Here is a 15,925-nt window from a genome sequence, read left to right on the forward strand (position 1 = left end):
TTCTTAGAAGTTGTCGCCTTGTGACCATTGTCCAACGCCATGATACTCCGTTGTTCGTCTGATCTACCCCGACTGCGTTCAGTTAACAAACTTGGTTGTGGCTCCGTTCGGATGTTATCCGAGGCGCCACACGACTCTTTCAAGTAACAACTGAATCGTGCCGAATTACTCGATCTGAAGATAATGGCCTCGACCTCATCATGTCGGCTAGATAGTTCATCGTTTACCCGATCAACTTCTCGGCCACATAGACCGAGATTACAACAAACTCAATAAATCACAGATTCATTCACAAGAAACTCGGGTTTATCCCCATGCAATGACTAGATAACATACTTTGAGAGATCGGACTTAGTCATCAACGCCGCCACTGTTGCCTTCACCTATTCAGACACGCGATATGAAAAGCTCAACTGTAACGATATGCAAGGCTGGAACGATATCTAACTGTGATCTACCAAATCCGTCCGAGCAACCTCACCTTATCCTTGTCGATTCGGACCTCTGTAGGACCTCCTGATCCCGCATCGAACCTGGAAAGATAACTGCTGTTCCTCCACTGAGCATCCTTTAGGCGATGGCATCAAATTCTATTCGTAACGGATTAGCTGGTACAGTACGCGCAATCTAAGGACTTGATTTCGTGTGGCAGCCTCAACTTCCTAACTATTGCTCATATCATCCTGAAATTTCGTGTAGGAACTCTCTCAACATGATTATATTGGTCAAATGTGCCACGGGTTCATTTGCGGGAAATTCATTCTGTAGCAGGCGTGATTTTGCGTTACTTCATTTGTTCGGATCGAACGCTCGCGACCAGCCTCACTTTATCTCCTCCAGCAGTGTACTCATGACACTCTGCAGTCGACGCGCGCCCGTGTTGGCTGAACTGCGATTCAACTCGAAGGCACTCCTAGAGAAAAGAACTCAAAGGAACGCTGGCCCTGACTGAGTTCATTTGTTAGCCCGCCCCAAGCAGACCCAACCAACAAAATGTGACGTTAGTCGATGTTCGTCCACACAGTCGCTTGATGCCTCTCAGCGACGAACCGAGCGCTTTCACGGGGAAGGACAGCAACGACACTCAGCATTTGGATATGTAAATAAAGTCGAAGATGAAAACTCACTTGGCGATCTCCTGCAACGCTTCCACATCGAATTGAATGTCGACTCCTTCAACCTTCAGAAGAGCCTGTTGTTGCATTGGCAGCGCGTACCTTGAGGATGTCCACTTTCAGTAGACGACACGCAGGAAACGTAGTTGTTTCGACAGCGCTGAGTTCGGATTCACATACAGTACACGAATCGAGCATCGCAGATTTCGGTACAATGTGTTAAGTTACCGGACGCCTGTCAGTATACGGTAGAAGTCTTCGGTTGTGAGCGGCTTCAGGACGCTTCTTATCGGCAATCGCCCTTGTAACTCGGGCATGATCTGCGCAGGTTTTGAAGTCGTGAATGCTCCCGCACAGATGAACCTGTATGGAAAATGAACCAGTGATAATTATTCAGCGAATGCAACAACGAGCCGTGTTTCTCACGGGGCCTTCCAACTCACAGTATGTGCTCAGTCGATATTCGTCCGAGTCGTGGAGTGGTGACAACCGTTCCCTCTATCAGCGACAATAACTCCTTTTGTACTCCTCTGCGTTTCGAGCCAAAACCACTGGCGGTCTGAGCTATGACAGATAGTTCCTTGAGAACGTGAGCGTGCTTGCTCACGGCGGTTCGGAAAACCAATGCCAGATCGTCTAAGGACCGGAAGACGATATTCTCACCTCCCGCTCCTCACTAATGAGCTTGTCGAATTCGTCTATGAAGACCATCCCGCGCTCCTCGCACGTGACTCGTGCTCGTTCCCTTATCTCGGGTTCTCTGTCTATTATCAGGATGCTCGCATAGTGCTCAGTGACGAGGGACTATCACAAACCCAGGCTGGTAAGGTGCAATTGATCGCGCAGGGCTACCATGGCATCGCGAACAGCGAGCTTGCTCCATCGCAGGGCTTCCTCAGCGTTGTGCAAACGATTCGTTCCTGGTTTGTACAGCTGCCGCCCATCAGCCACGTCACGTCCCGAAACGGGTGATGGCGACGCTTGATCTACAACAGAGTAGATCTTGAGGAAAATGGTCATGATGGCAGTCGCTCAGAGCGGCCATCGCAGCCAAATATCGCCGAATGCACTGTCGCTCGCGAGAAGCGCCAAATATCATGACTGTCACTGACCTTTGCGGCCTCTGCTGCCTTCTCCTCCATCGAAAATTCCCCCCGGCCTGCTCGGATCGATCGGTGCCGGGTGTGTGAGATGACTCTCGATTTCTATCTCAGTGTCCATAGTCCGAGGATCCTCCTTCTCAATCAGATCCTGGAGTTACTTCATACCGAGAGCCCCGCTCCCCAGTTCACCTTCGCCGCCGTCACTGAGTCTTCCCCGGTTCCCTCGGGAGTACACAAATAGGATCTTGCTACCGCTTCAATAGCGAGCTGTCTGGCTTCGACCTACGACAAGCCACTTATAGTCTTCTATGATTAATACGGAACATTAGTTGTTATATTTCGAGTAGGGGCTACTGCACAGGGCATTTCTGTCAGTGTACAACTGTGTCGAGACTGTGAGATTTGAAGGTACACATATTGCTTCAGATATAATGTAGAGGTGCCCAAAGAACTCTTCCAGAGTTACTCCTGCACGATTTTCGACAAAACGAAGCATACGCGACGACAGGAATTACAGGATTTTATATATGTATAGAAGGGCGTGTGGTGTAGTGGTATCACGTCTGCTTTGCATGCAGAAGGCCCCGAGTTCAAACCTCGGCACGTCCATATAAAAACATTACATAAAGAGACTTACACTTGCACAAGAATATCTTGTCAGATGCAAATTCGCTTGATCATGAATCAAAACAGTTTTCTCAGCCCGCCTAGAGTGCGGTGTACCATATGCTCACCTGGACCTCCGACATGACCCGTTTCCGTTCCATGTCATACGAGGAGTCCGCTAGTTCGTGTATCATCGTTTGAGTATCTTCCCCAATGAAGCCAACTTCAGTGTATCTCGACGATCGAACTAGATTATACAACCCTTCGATAAGAAGTGAGAATTTGCTAAGAAGCCAGACTATCTGATTTTCTAGTAAACTCATTTACCCTCTGTGCCCGAGAACTCCTACTTGGTAGCCACAACTTTCACAAGAGGCGCGCCGATGACGTCAGCTAGTCGCCTTGCGATTTCCGTCTTGCCGCTTCCTGATGGGCCTTCCAGAAGAATGCTGAGAACAACGAGGGGGTCCAACACACAATGGACCATGAGTTGCGATTGAAGACCAGGGATGGAAACGATTGGACAATGCTTGCCGAATACTTGGTTGGTAGCAACTCTTTTCTCAGGCCTGCGTCGGGGATCTGCTGGCGTCTCCACCGATCTCTTACCGCAATCGCAACAACGCGTTTCGCGTCATTTTGTCCGATGATGAACTGACACAATCACATGGCGATATACTATTGACTAGTGCGAAATGAATGTTGGTCCTATGAAATGCATCGAAGTACTTTCTGTAGAAGAGGATTGTCGGTTACTCCCGAGCGAGACTGGGTCATCAACTGCACCTCACCTCGTCCAAATGCTTTACAAGATCCTTAGGAGCGGGACATGCATAGCCATCTTTGGAGCTCCACATCCTTCCCGCTGCACCCGATGACGGAGCTACCTGAAAGATTGCAATGAGTGCCCCTCGTAGACTAACAGGGCCTCAAGGCGTAGCTTCGTGTTGGGGTTTAGTATACTCGTGCCACGAATTCACGACTCGAGAAGGAACGAGGCCAGCTAGACGAAAGGAGTCCACTTGCAGGTCCTGTGTACCTTTGCGATCGTGCCGAACAGACGATGCCGAGTCGAAGCTATCATACTCGACGAGAAATGAGAGGAATCCAAAGCTCCTGTAAACTCGACGACCGAGAATGTGTGGAATATCCATGCGTAGTTTTGTCCGTGTGAAACGGTTTTCGCAGATTCTGAAGTAAATGAATCATCAAATTAAGTTTTAATTGCGAAAGTATTGTACAATTCAACATGAATCACAATCATCACAAGAACGCTCCTGATGATCGGCCTATAGGTGAAGCGTGAGTAATCAGCTGGCGTATATGCACCAGAGGACTCATCGACACCAGAAATCCATGGGCGTGTGGTGTAGTGGTATCACGTCTGCTTTGCATGCAGAAGGCCCCGGGTTCAAACCCCGGCACGTCCAATTCTATGTGGACCATATTCGTCAGTACGCTTTAACCTTTCCCTCGTGTCCTTCCTGCACCTCACTCGGAGAGAGGGAAATGGGAGAGGAGTGGCCAGAAGATGCGGTCGCCCCTCTCGTGCTGACATCCCCACGGCATTGGATGGGAATTACAATTTCCAACAACTATTGCTACTGAAAACAAATGGTTCGAACAACGTATCCTCAACTGCATTTACTCTATAACCAAACACATTACTGGATAGAAACAGTGTACTGCTGCACGATATTCATAAGTGACAAAGGGCAATAGGCACCGACTCTCGCTCCTTATCCATGTGGTGACGCACCTCCTCGGTACGACACAGGAGAGTTAATCGCTGCCTCTGAATCTAAGGCAAAGAATACAGAGCTGGTCTAAAGGCAGTATACATGCCAATGACGCAAACCCACCGGCGTTACCCTCACAGCGTCTCCCTAAGGCCTCGACCATTCGTGTCCGCCTCTCGTTATCGTTCGCTAGGAGCTCTCGATACTGCAGACCGACACAACGATGCCAACCCCGACGAGAAAGAGCACTCTCATCTCACCATCTTAGCATCTTTCGAAGCTGTCTGTGCCTGGGCTTGTGCAAGTTGCTTGCTTAAATCATCAATCTACAGTGGCAACATTGAGAGCTCTCGCGCCGTCCTCGCCGCTACTCACTTTCCCTCGGAGGCTCTTCGCGACTCGGTCAACGAGAGCCATGGTGGCATCGCAGTCGCCCGCCTCATTCATTTTTATGCCTTGGGCCTAACAAGAAAAACCACGAACCGAGTTACCTCCGACCAAGCATCCCGCGAAGAGCAAATAGCCACTGAAAGGCCTGCTCAAGATCTCAGACCAATACAACGGAGTCGATTCACCACGACCAGTGTGGCACGTTCAAGCACGAGGAATGCGCACCCACTTGTATCGAGTTCTTCAATTTATCGTTCTCTGCATGGACCCTGTCAACCTCTTTCCGCAACTCGGTGAGTTCCTGAACAGGAGCAGATGCGGAAACATCAACGGTCAGCCCTCGATATGTCCACATACCTGCTCATGGGCACTGATGATGGACTGATAACCCGCAACGATCTTCTTCATCTGTGCATTGGACATGCCCCCCTCAGCAGCTGGCTCCTCGCCCTCCTCGTCAGCCCGAATACTAGGGACGCCATTCCCGCTATCGGTCGACACTGAACGCGTACACATCTCAATCCATCGGTTGACCAGTGAGGAGAGCGAGATACATCACACACTGCCTCATCACATATCACATTCGTAGAACAGAGCAGCCCTCAAGCCTTCGGACTAAGGATCTCTTCGATACCCTCATGCGTTCGGGTCGAGAATACTCATCCGATATTTCGGCAACTAACACTGGATGGAAACTCACAACTGATTTTCAATACAGAAGTATGAACACCCGTAAACCAGTAATACACACCAAATCATTCCGATTCACATTTTCCTGCCATAGTTCAACCCGGATAGACCCCCTCCTGGAAATTATCAGAATCATCCGATGAAAAAACTCACCTTCCACGCTCTTCTCACTCATGTTGCCGCTCGATTCCGCCTTCGATAAGAGCCCTTGTAAGAAGCACTTCTTCGCCGCATCAAGAACCCGCTGGAGATCACTCCAAATGCTCGGTGCATCTGACCCCCATCACGATCAACACAGTCAGCGTACTACTAGTACGGTACTAGCATTGTAGCACATATGGAGTTTCACCCATGATGTGAAAAACACGAGTGAAAAACACATTTCACATTTCACTTCGCGTAAAACGGGTGAAACTCCATTGATTCGATATGTGCATATATTATTGAACCCACCTCTATCGAACAGCTCTCCATCTCCTCTATGGTACTTCAACTGTAGAAGGCCGCTCAGATTGCCCACGAACGTCTTCACCGTGACCTACTCAAGTGAGGATACTCCCAGAACCAGCATAACCCTACGTCTACCTTCGTTTCCACAGCTTCCTGGACGACGGCGCTCTTGCCGCTCACTATGACAGCGCCGAGAACAGCACATGAGAGGCCGGACTAAGGCAGAGATAGACACGTACAGTACCACTCATCTCGAGAGGGGGAACAGGTGTGCAAGCGTAATTTTTTTCAAAAACGAGAGTTTCAAGATAATTTTTTCTTCCAAGTAGTCCTGATATATATACCCACAATGTAGGATAGGACAGCAATTTTTCAACCCAAAATAGACTTGCACACATATTCATCCTCTCTAGACGACTGGTACTGTACAGCACGAGGAATATCTGTACCATACATCACTCCAAATCGAATCACATACATTTAAAAGGAGATTAACCCATCGACTTCAACCTACATATCCAGACCCCATGAAGTGACCATTCTATATGGTAACCGCAGTGAAGAGAATTCATTCATGCGTCAGATAAAACCGAATTTTTCGTGCGAAGATCTCCCGAAGAGAAATGAAGACAGTCCTCACAACACAGTTCCTCCAGCCTTACAATGTAGACATCCTTCTTTCCTTGGTTGGGTATACGCGATGCAAGCCTCGTCAGAGTCGGTATCAGTATTGGGGAATTCCCAACCTCACCGCACACGTATTCATGCAGTTCCCCTCCATACGACGATCCCGCCGCCCATAGGAAGATCAGCCGCAACGCCTGAGCAAAACTAATACGCGAGAGTACTGTCTTGCCCAGTCGAAGCTACTTGAGGAAGCAGGAAGGCATATTGATCGTTCTCTCCCTCCTCTTCCTGAACACTACCAACATCCGCGACTGTCTTCACCAGAGATGATATACCTATCCAAAGCACGGTATCATCCAGGAACCTATAATAACCCCGGAAAAAAATTTTTCCAAATTTTTCACATGGTCACATTTTTCGATCAGTTCCCCGTGTAAGTATAACATCAACGACATTTTCCCCACTGCTATCGAACTCCCGGGAACAATATTTCCCCTCGAATCTCAAAGCCTCCATCTATATAGTCTCACCCTCGAAATATATCTCTGCCACCTCAGCCTGTCTTTGCTTCGCTGCCAACAACGCCCTCAGCGTAATATCGGCTCGCTGCGGCGACATTTTCCAACCCTGGAGGGCCGAATCAACAACCTCTGGCGCTGTGCACAAGTACTTCGCCAGCCTGCACAGGACGGAATGAGCCGACCCAGACCGCCCCCTCCCTACCCCACAGGAGCCCCACACAGTTCATCCATCATATCACTGCGGATCGAATTGACAATCTCCTCAGATGATGAAGAAGTCAGCATAGCATTGACAGCATATCCTATCATCTCAGGCCCACAGTCCTCAGCAATGCCGAGATGCTTCGACAACCGCGACAGCCACTGGACAACTTCAGGCGAATCAGCTACCACGTTGGACGCGACCGTCTCCGAAAGAGTCTGAGAGCAGCAGTGTTGGAAAAACATAGGTTTTCAGCATTCCTCAGCCGAGCTTAGGAGTTCGGGTATGTACAAGTATACAGAAACCGACAGAATTCCACCAAATTTCCCCAGAATTTTCATATTGTCGCATAAGTGCATATTTTCCCACACTGGATACATCCATTCGCGATTACCTTCAACGCCGCCCTCCTCAATTCTGCACTGCCTGATGTACTCCGTACAACTTCAGATTCAAAACAGGTCACACATGACACCATCGATGCCAACACTCCTGAGACAAATTTCCATCACAAACATTACGTCTTTTATGTCAGCCAAAGATACTAACAAACGTATTCGTTATTAATATTAATATCGTATATACAGTACGCGCAATCTAGTCGTGCGAAAACGTGTCGCCAGCTTAGCTCGTTATACAGGCCTCAAATTCGCCTGAAATTTTCAGCAGCATGTATCCTAGTATAGTTCTATCGCTCAAATACTACACGGGTCCGATTTTCGAAAAAAATTTACTTTGCCAATTTTTACCCAAAATGCGCCAGATTTGCGACTTATCTTCCTGACCCAAGGAGTATTATTATCATCTTAGTATGTATCATCGATCGAAATGGAGAAACTCTATCGCCAAGCCCACCTCCCATTTCTTCGCTAACTTCAGAGCTCATCGACTCTACCACCATCCTACATAGATCTACCAGAGGCTCCAACAGCCCCGTTTCTATTATGTACCTACATTGTGACAGCTTCGGAAGGGCCATGTCCCCCCATAACATTGCATAGCCAATGTGATATAAGACCTATCATTTTCTACATAAATGTCTATCAAATCCGTTTCATTCACTGAACACTTCAGAAAATGTTCAGCGAGGTTTATAATAAAGCTGTGGAAGAGTTTGATGTCTCACGAGTATATTTTATTCTTAGCCTCAATTGACCCACCAACACCGTTTCTGTACTAAGGCGAGTTAAGGAGCACGAGGGGGAGTAGGACCCCACTACTGAATGCGATTGCACTTACTTCCTACACCCTTCATTCACTGCTAGCTGGTAAAGGCAGGCCGAAGACGCCGCTACGACCAAGGGCTGCGACAGGTTACTTCTGCCCTGAGAGAAAAAGAACCACACTTCGTGCAAATCATGCAAAACCGGCCGCAGGACTCCTACTAGTGTGATAAGGCTTTCAACTCCTCCTTGAAAACAAACTATTTTCTGCAAGTCGCCACCATCGCCCTTCTGCTGCCCACTGCTGCTACTCGTAGACACACCCAAAGGAGGGACCAGCATGTGATACAAAAACTCCAATTCTACCGGTGCCGGCTCGAGCTCGGAGACTTCCAGCTGGTCCTCAGTAGACAACGTAGCTATCGCGCCTAGTAAGGAGCCTATCGCACAAGGCGAGTGCACTAGCGCCTAGACAGTGGTATGATGACACTCTTCCAAGTGACCAGACTCACCCCTGAAAGAGCCTCCCGAGGAGCGCCCAAGCCCAGCATGTCTGACTGTCGTACGATAGAGTTGCAAATTCTACACGCTGCATTTATACAAACCTACTGGGAGAACCCATGCATGCCACCATTTTTTCAACGCTGAACACCTCCAAAGATCTTATAAAAGTCGTCCCGTTCGCCGAACGACTCATCACAAGAGAGACAGTAGAGGACCTGAAGCATGCCGTGGGCAGTACCATCTCGTCCAGCTCTCCAGCTACCAGTCAACTTCATCACCGCCTCCAGCCTCCAGATGATTCCACAGCCTCTGAACCTGAGTCCACATGAACCATATAGGGACTACTTCTACTACCACTGCCAGGGCGTTCTCTGTGATCTCTTCAATGTAGGCCTGGAAAGCATCATCGGGTTCAATAGGCGCATCCTCCTCGCCAGTCAACACTCGAGTGAGCAGACTTATTACGATACCTACCACGTGCAGTCTATGACCTTCGGAAGCTCCACTCACTACCCATATTGGAAAGTCCTAAATCGTTGATCCCACTGTCTTGATTCACCAGTAAGCTCTCCAGAGATGTCTCCGCACACTCCCTAAGCCTGGCCATGCACTCGCTCAACTGAGAAGACTCGTCCCATACAAACCACCGACTCCAAGTACTGGAGGAAACCATGACGTTACATGAGAGTCGCGCCGCAGTTCCTTAGGTGATGCGGAGTTTCTCTCTTTGCATTCTTTCAATGCCTCCACAACATCATATGTGCTCACCTACACAGCAAGCAACGAGTTGTGCATACCGTGACAAGACACCCTCACGTCGCGGTCTATGCTGTCGGCCAGAGCTGAGAAGAAGTCCGCACCTTCCTTTGCGGCACTGGTGGCCTTCGAAACTAAAAAAACGACAAGCCTCGCGATCGGTCATAACTAGACGTAAGGAATGAGTTAAATTAAACTCCTAAACTTTCAAATAAACCGGTATGATATTAATTTTCTTGTAAATTGTGGTACTGTGAAAGCCATGGGTAAAATATTAACCAAATGGGTAAAAAGTAAAATTTGTCGGTAAGAAATAAATTTGACCTGAAAATGCTGTAGACGCACCCAAAGAAGTCCTTTCTCCTCCCACTTGAATATTCTACCTGCCGTCGTATCCCACTTAGCCTGGACGGAGTCATCACCATCGACAGCATCAGACGCAGGCGTTGGGTCGCCCTCCAAGGCACTTGTGATGGAGGAGGCTAGGTTGAAGAGGAAAGACATTCCATAGTATAATCTACTATAAGATGTGCATATACACTTTCAGATGCCGTCAGTTTAACCCTCTTTCGATTTAATACGATGCTGATTTGGTGAACTCCTTAACCAAGTCGTACTTCGTGAATGGGAACTCCTGATATATATCGCTAGTCTATGAGCACAGTATGCATTTAATAGCGCCTTGGAGCGAACGACACCCTAGTAGATGTGCTTCACTCGTCCTCCGTAATACCCCGGATGACTTCAACACAACAACTTTAGCATCAAGAATCACCAGTGTTGGAATATATGTTCACTCACCTCAGCTGAGTTCAGAAATTTCTAGAGTTACATAATACAAGTTTACACAAGACTTGGTGTAAGAAACCAACACTATTCCGAATTTCCACATGGTCACCAACACATGTGGTTCACCGTGTGCATATTCTCCCACACTGTGAATTGATATCTCAACAAGACACAGTGAGATCCTCTCACTAACTCAGATATCAGCATAGAAAGCGAACTGATCGTTGCAGCACGCATGATTTGTCTGTGAGCTGCGGAAAAGGTGACTGCAGACACCGGGCCTCTCTCACAATGATACTCAACACAAGCCGCCGTGAGCATTCCCAAACTTAAGGCGCCTTACAGTGCTCGCTAAAGTACACCTTTACAACCTTTATTTCACCATTAGAAACTTCAATTTCACCAGGCGAGCGAGTTAGTGCCCCAAAATACCCCCTATTGAAACTCCAATTTCCTTGACACGTCGATTTAGCAACTTCAATTTCGTCAACACGTCGACTTAGGAACTTCAATTTCGTTGACACGTCGATTTAGCAACTTCAATTTCGTTGACACGTCGATTTAGCAACTTCAATTTCGTTGACACGTCGATTTAGCAACTTCAATTTCGTTGACACGTCGATTTAGCAACTTCAATTTCGTTGACACGTCGATTTAGCAACTTCAATTTCGTTGACACGTCGATTTAGCTACTTCGCTTTCGACATAATAATAACTCCTTTTTCGCACAGAGGAACATCAATTTTGGTAGAAGTCTGCGATCGTAATCCTAGTATGTCCACAGTTGATGTGTCCAACCAAGTTGTACAACCAAGGTTGACTGCCGAATGATGACTCTTATCCACGCTTTTCAAAAAACCCTCGCGACTGACAAGTCTGAAACCCGATGGAATTGCAAGATTATTTGAGCTGCTGCTGTCGTCACGTCATTGAACGCATGTCACATGCAGCATGTGTATATTACTTCCCCTGGCGGACTTGCTTGATTCACCAATCATCACTTGGATCAGCCGTTTTTCGAAACACAGCTCGTTTTTGCGTGAGTCTCTGTTGCACGCATACACACGTACAGTGAGCGCAAGGATCGTATAAGCAGTTTGACTTCAAAGCCTCCATCCGTCTTTTCTATGACGTTCCAGAACGAACCGATCTTCCTCCATCAATTGCGGGAAGAAGAGAACTCTCGAAAGAAAAGACGGCTGATGCCGACTAATATGGCAGTGATAGGACCCGGCCTTTTACAGGACGCTGAGTGGTCCCGAGTCGACACAAGCCGACTGAAGCACGCGGATGAACTCAAGGAGGTAAGCGTCCGACTATCTTGGAGGCTCCTCGATATAGCGCGCATGACAGTTTCACGATAATCATTATAATCATGATCCGTAATCATCATAGTTCAGATCCCCCTCTCGCTCCACGGCTGTCATCGTTCCGGTTGCAGGTTCTTACTGCCAACAGACTGGTGTCATTAACGACCATTGGCAGTGGAGAAGTACTCGTCCATGGGTTGACCGAAGCGACAACGGTGAAGACCAGGGCTGCTAGACGACAGGGTCGTGATGGTGACGAAGTCTTGCGAACCTTCCTCATTTCCCTCCGAGTGAACCAAACGCCACCTGCCAGCCTTGTAGAAGGAGTCACACCTTCTTACGTCATATACAAGTGGAAAGCCCTCGTCCCTACAGAGGAGTCGCCAGGACCGCCCAGTTTCGCGTATCATCCGACCGTCGTTCGCGTCCCTGACTCCTCTGAGGCCCTTTTTATAGGAGCTGTCAAAGCCCCGCAACACAAAGAGGAATATGCTTTGGAGGTTTGGCTTGACACTGTTCACGACAAGCGAGAACATAGCTGGAGCCTCATCAAGATTACTGGGGAATCTCCTTCCCCTAGGTCTCATCACGCCGCTGTTGCTCTCGCCTCGCACAAGGACGGAGCGATGGAACGTGTGGCCATGTTTGGGGGCACTTCCCCAAAGTCTCTGCTGGTTGAAGATCTTCTGTGGATGTTGAAGCTGAAGCGCCACAAGACAGGTTTGACAGGAGAGTGGCATCGAGTCCAACTCGAAAGCGACGATGGAGTCCTGCCCAAGCCCGCGTCTCGTATAGCGGCATGTTCAGACGGCAATGGGTGCGTTTACGTACACGGCGGACTAGGTCTTCACAACATGCCTCTGAACGCTCTATGGCGGATTGACTTCTCCAGCTCATACAAACGAGCCAAGTGTCATCGAGTTGATGTCGACTCAGTCGGTCGCTCACTCCCTCGAGCGAGTCATGGTCTGTATTACGTGAAGCGGCAGTCCCTCTTGGATGCTGAGACGTCCAGCGACTGTCTCCTGGTTTTGGGTGGTACCGAGCCGCAGTGCGTTGAGTGGTACTCCATGCAAGGCTCTCGATGGTATCGGAGTGCGAGCTCTCCCGACATCATCCCCCCTAGAGGTCCCTTAGTACCCGTGGATTGCTCCACGAGGATCCAAATGAGTGATGCTAGACTCACCATTTTGCATCATTCATCGTCCCTCCCTCACCTGATGATGTTACGGACCCGGTCGCCCCTGACCAAATCTGATATCGAGAGTAGTCTCGATCGCCTTGAGCGCTTCAGAGGCATCGCGCATTTGCTACACTGTTACGACGCTACTCAACCGCCCAAGGCCTTTCCTGGCCGAGAGTCGGGGATCGCCGTCTCGCCCGAGTCGGCTGCTCACCAGCTGTGCTCACTTGGTGACCGCATGGGGGGAAGGAGGTTCCTATTTAGCGCCTCAAGCGGCGATCTCGTCGTGCTTTCTCTCGACGGCAGCATCAGCACTCTCGAGGAGGTGACGGCTTTGAGTCCACTAGTTAACGAACTGGCCCGATCGGTTACTTCTAGCGGCCTTATCGTAGCAGTTGTATTGACCGAAAAGGAGTTGATGTTTGGTGTCACATCTGAACGCCTTGGGGAAGAAATCGGTGAGCCAGTTTGGGCGACAGCCTCTACCAAGGGTGACCAAGAAGACCTCGCGGCTGTTCTAGGGCTCATTCGTCAGCAGGCTCCTCGCGCCCTCGATATCCCAGCCTTCAGAGCTCTAGTATCGGCTCACATGGCCGGTTTGAATAGGCTTGCCTCGGTCGTTGTGATCGCAGATGCTCATCCTTGGCTGGTCGCCGCTGTCAACGACCCAGCGTCGCATAGTGAGTTGGTCATGCGAGAGCTGAGCCAGAAATTCGAGGTAGATGCGGCGCTTTGGAGGGATGTTAGTCGTAGCTCCGCTGTTCAGGTGAAAGACCCATTCCCATTGCCATCATCATAACGCTTTGCTAAGGTGACGAGATCTTGTGAACTCGACGACACCTCGTGCTCCAAGTTTGAGTGCTAATCCGCTTCCGATATAGATCATTTTTTTATACCGTCAGCGTGTGGTTCAGTGTAATTCTACGGGACATGGACAAGCCCGGACATGTGTGAGCAGCAGCAACAACCGTGACTCTTTGGGAGGAGCGTTGGAATGAGTGCTCCCTCGCTTTAACTCGACTATGACTACCTATTCGTTGTCCCTGTGCGTAATTGGCGTAGCGCATAATGTGTTGAAGAATCAGCAAAAATCGAGACACGAAAGGGGCACCATGGGGGGTATGAAGTCATACCGATCTTGTGATGCAAAGCCCCCTTCTTCGGCTCGAGTCCTTCCACGGTACAGAGTGTGACAAGACATTCGCTAGGGTATACCCTCATAGCGTACTGTGTAGCCATTTATGACGTAGCCGTAGGCTAGCGTCGTTCATGACATAGTACACCACATAACTTGCAAGTAATAGACTTAGTTCACCGAGCGGTGGGAATAGCCTCACGACTGTTCTCGATCTTGTTTGAAGGCTTCTGAGAACACTTCGTGAGGTCGTTCTTCCCAACGTTTCTCTGAGCAAAATTCGGGTAATCTTATCTATAGAAACGCTCCCTTCAGTCAGCCTGTAGAAAACCTCGCAATGTGAACGCTCACGTGTGTGTCCGAGGCGCCGACTGTGTTGAATCGTGTTTTGCGAGGAATGGTCATGGTGAAGCCCGACGGTTAACTGATTATCAATCAACTCATATCATATCATACGAAGTGTTGCTCCAGTTGATCAATCTATATATGGCAATCACAGAAGCTGATCCGAGCCTCACTACGGGTCTCTTCCGCAAGCAAGTAGGTCATGTTCGTCTATTTGAAAATCTCCGATAGTTCCTGTTGTTATGGTAAGCTGAGTTCTGTTCATCAGGTACTGGCTTTGACAAAAAAGAACTTCCTTCTCTCTCGAAGGTCCAAGATAACGGTCTGTTGTGAAGTTCTGTTACCACTTTTCGTCGCAGTGGTTTGCTTTGTTGTTGCCCCGCTGGTCAATCCGGACTCCCGTGACTTGCAGATTATCGTAAGCTCGGGTGAGCTACATTCACATTGTCACTGTGAGAAAATATACACATGGTTTACTACATGTGTTGGATAGCGGAAATTCATTAGTGTTTTATGTACACTTCTACCCGGACTCGTATGTAGACTTTCATAGTTAGTGAGGAAACCGCTGAACCCAGTTGAAGAAAGCGGACATATATTCCACTACTGCTCATTGTTATCATATTTTCGTTCTTAGCCGGAAGCCCCGTATCCCTATACGACGTACGATGGTCGCAGGGACGGGGCGCTGTCCTATGTGGCCGGCGTGAGGAAGACTTATAAAGATTTCCCACAGTTAGCATCCGTGACGCCCTTCCCGGACTTTTTCAACAGATCGAACTCTGTGACGTTGCTCCTGACTTGCGCGTGCGGGCATCTGGCCATCGGACCTGCTTGGTCACGGGAGGCCGAAGACTTCGCCGCCTATCTCAAAGGCGAATTTGAAAGTATATTCAAAGGGCGCAGTTTGCCGCAGTGCAGAGGCTTCCCAACGATAACCATTTCGACATCTATTGCCGACCCGAGGGAGTATGTACGACGACCAGAATATGGTTCGATGGGCGTCCCGCAGCTCTGTGGGTACATGGACGTGTTCGAGCCGTATGAGTTAGTGATTATGGCTAATGCCACTATTGGTGATGATGACCCCTTCAACGCTATCAGCATCGACTACAGTAAAAAGAACAAATTCTGGTATGCGGAGAATGGAAACATAAAACACGGTGATCCGAGTGAAAACGGCCTGGTATACTATGAAGCTTTGAATTTCCCGCCGTTACTTGGCGTTTGGATGGATTATCACCGAGGGGAGCATAGCCTATCACTGGCATCTACCCTATGCCTTACGACAGCTACA

The 15,925-nt window shown here is 48.8% G+C and overlaps 4 protein-coding genes and 2 non-coding genes across 6 annotated transcripts in view; 4 read left to right on the forward strand and 2 right to left on the reverse strand.

Annotated features, from left to right (window-relative positions):
• Window positions 1-323: 323 nt before the first annotated feature.
• On the reverse strand, window positions 324-4,393 carry Pmar_PMAR002865 (ATP-dependent hsl protease ATP-binding subunit hslU, putative; the record flags this gene model as incomplete). The annotated part of the gene is made up of 16 exons (XM_002768034.1): window positions 324-383; window positions 482-533; window positions 827-913; window positions 1,128-1,217; window positions 1,344-1,478; window positions 1,559-1,674; window positions 1,779-1,919; window positions 1,968-2,101; window positions 2,228-2,366; window positions 2,408-2,500; window positions 2,953-3,058; window positions 3,175-3,273; window positions 3,366-3,478; window positions 3,616-3,711; window positions 3,847-4,015; window positions 4,320-4,393. The coding sequence occupies 16 exons, from the start codon at window positions 4,391-4,393 to the stop codon at window positions 324-326; spliced, it is 1,704 nt and encodes a 567-aa protein (XP_002768080.1).
• Window positions 2,756-2,827, forward strand: Pmar_PMAR002863. Its single transcript has one exon. It is a non-coding gene; the product is annotated as a tRNA-Ala (tRNA).
• Window positions 4,183-4,254, forward strand: Pmar_PMAR002864. Its single transcript has one exon. It is a non-coding gene; the product is annotated as a tRNA-Ala (tRNA).
• Window positions 4,394-4,496: 103 nt separating the features above from the next.
• On the reverse strand, window positions 4,497-10,370 carry Pmar_PMAR002866 (hypothetical protein; the record flags this gene model as incomplete). Its single annotated transcript, XM_002768035.1, has 25 exons — window positions 4,497-4,625; window positions 4,696-4,768; window positions 4,824-4,889; window positions 4,939-5,025; window positions 5,183-5,254; window positions 5,311-5,453; window positions 5,797-5,916; window positions 6,097-6,181; window positions 6,229-6,309; window positions 6,756-6,914; window positions 6,964-7,055; window positions 7,251-7,399; window positions 7,444-7,661; window positions 7,838-7,935; window positions 8,299-8,393; window positions 8,683-8,768; window positions 8,973-9,074; window positions 9,119-9,211; window positions 9,259-9,325; window positions 9,373-9,425; window positions 9,465-9,580; window positions 9,624-9,729; window positions 9,792-9,878; window positions 9,927-10,000; window positions 10,250-10,370. 25 exons carry the CDS (start codon window positions 10,368-10,370, stop codon window positions 4,564-4,566), a joined length of 2,505 nt encoding a protein of 834 aa, XP_002768081.1. The 3' UTR covers window positions 4,497-4,563.
• A 1,660-nt stretch (window positions 10,371-12,030) lies between these two features.
• On the forward strand, window positions 12,031-13,947 carry Pmar_PMAR002867 (hypothetical protein; the record flags this gene model as incomplete). The annotated part of the gene is made up of 1 exon (XM_002768036.1): window positions 12,031-13,947. The coding sequence occupies one exon, from the start codon at window positions 12,031-12,033 to the stop codon at window positions 13,945-13,947; it is 1,917 nt and encodes a 638-aa protein (XP_002768082.1).
• Window positions 13,948-14,769: 822 nt separating this feature from the next.
• The window catches only part of Pmar_PMAR002868 (conserved hypothetical protein), a gene marked incomplete at both ends in the record, with an annotated part of 7,222 nt that continues 6,066 nt past the window's right edge, over window positions 14,770-15,925 (forward strand). Inside the window, 3 exons of the mRNA XM_002768037.1 lie at window positions 14,770-14,823; window positions 14,897-15,046; window positions 15,266-15,800. Coding sequence (XP_002768083.1) covers window positions 14,770-14,823; window positions 14,897-15,046; window positions 15,266-15,800 — 739 coding nt within the window. The remainder of the gene's footprint in view (window positions 14,824-14,896; window positions 15,047-15,265; window positions 15,801-15,925) is intronic.

The sequence above is a fragment of the Perkinsus marinus genome, assembly GCF_000006405.1.
Source record: "Perkinsus marinus ATCC 50983 genomic scaffold scf_1104296969090, whole genome shotgun sequence".
Classification (NCBI taxonomy): Eukaryota; Perkinsozoa; order Perkinsida; family Perkinsidae; genus Perkinsus; species Perkinsus marinus.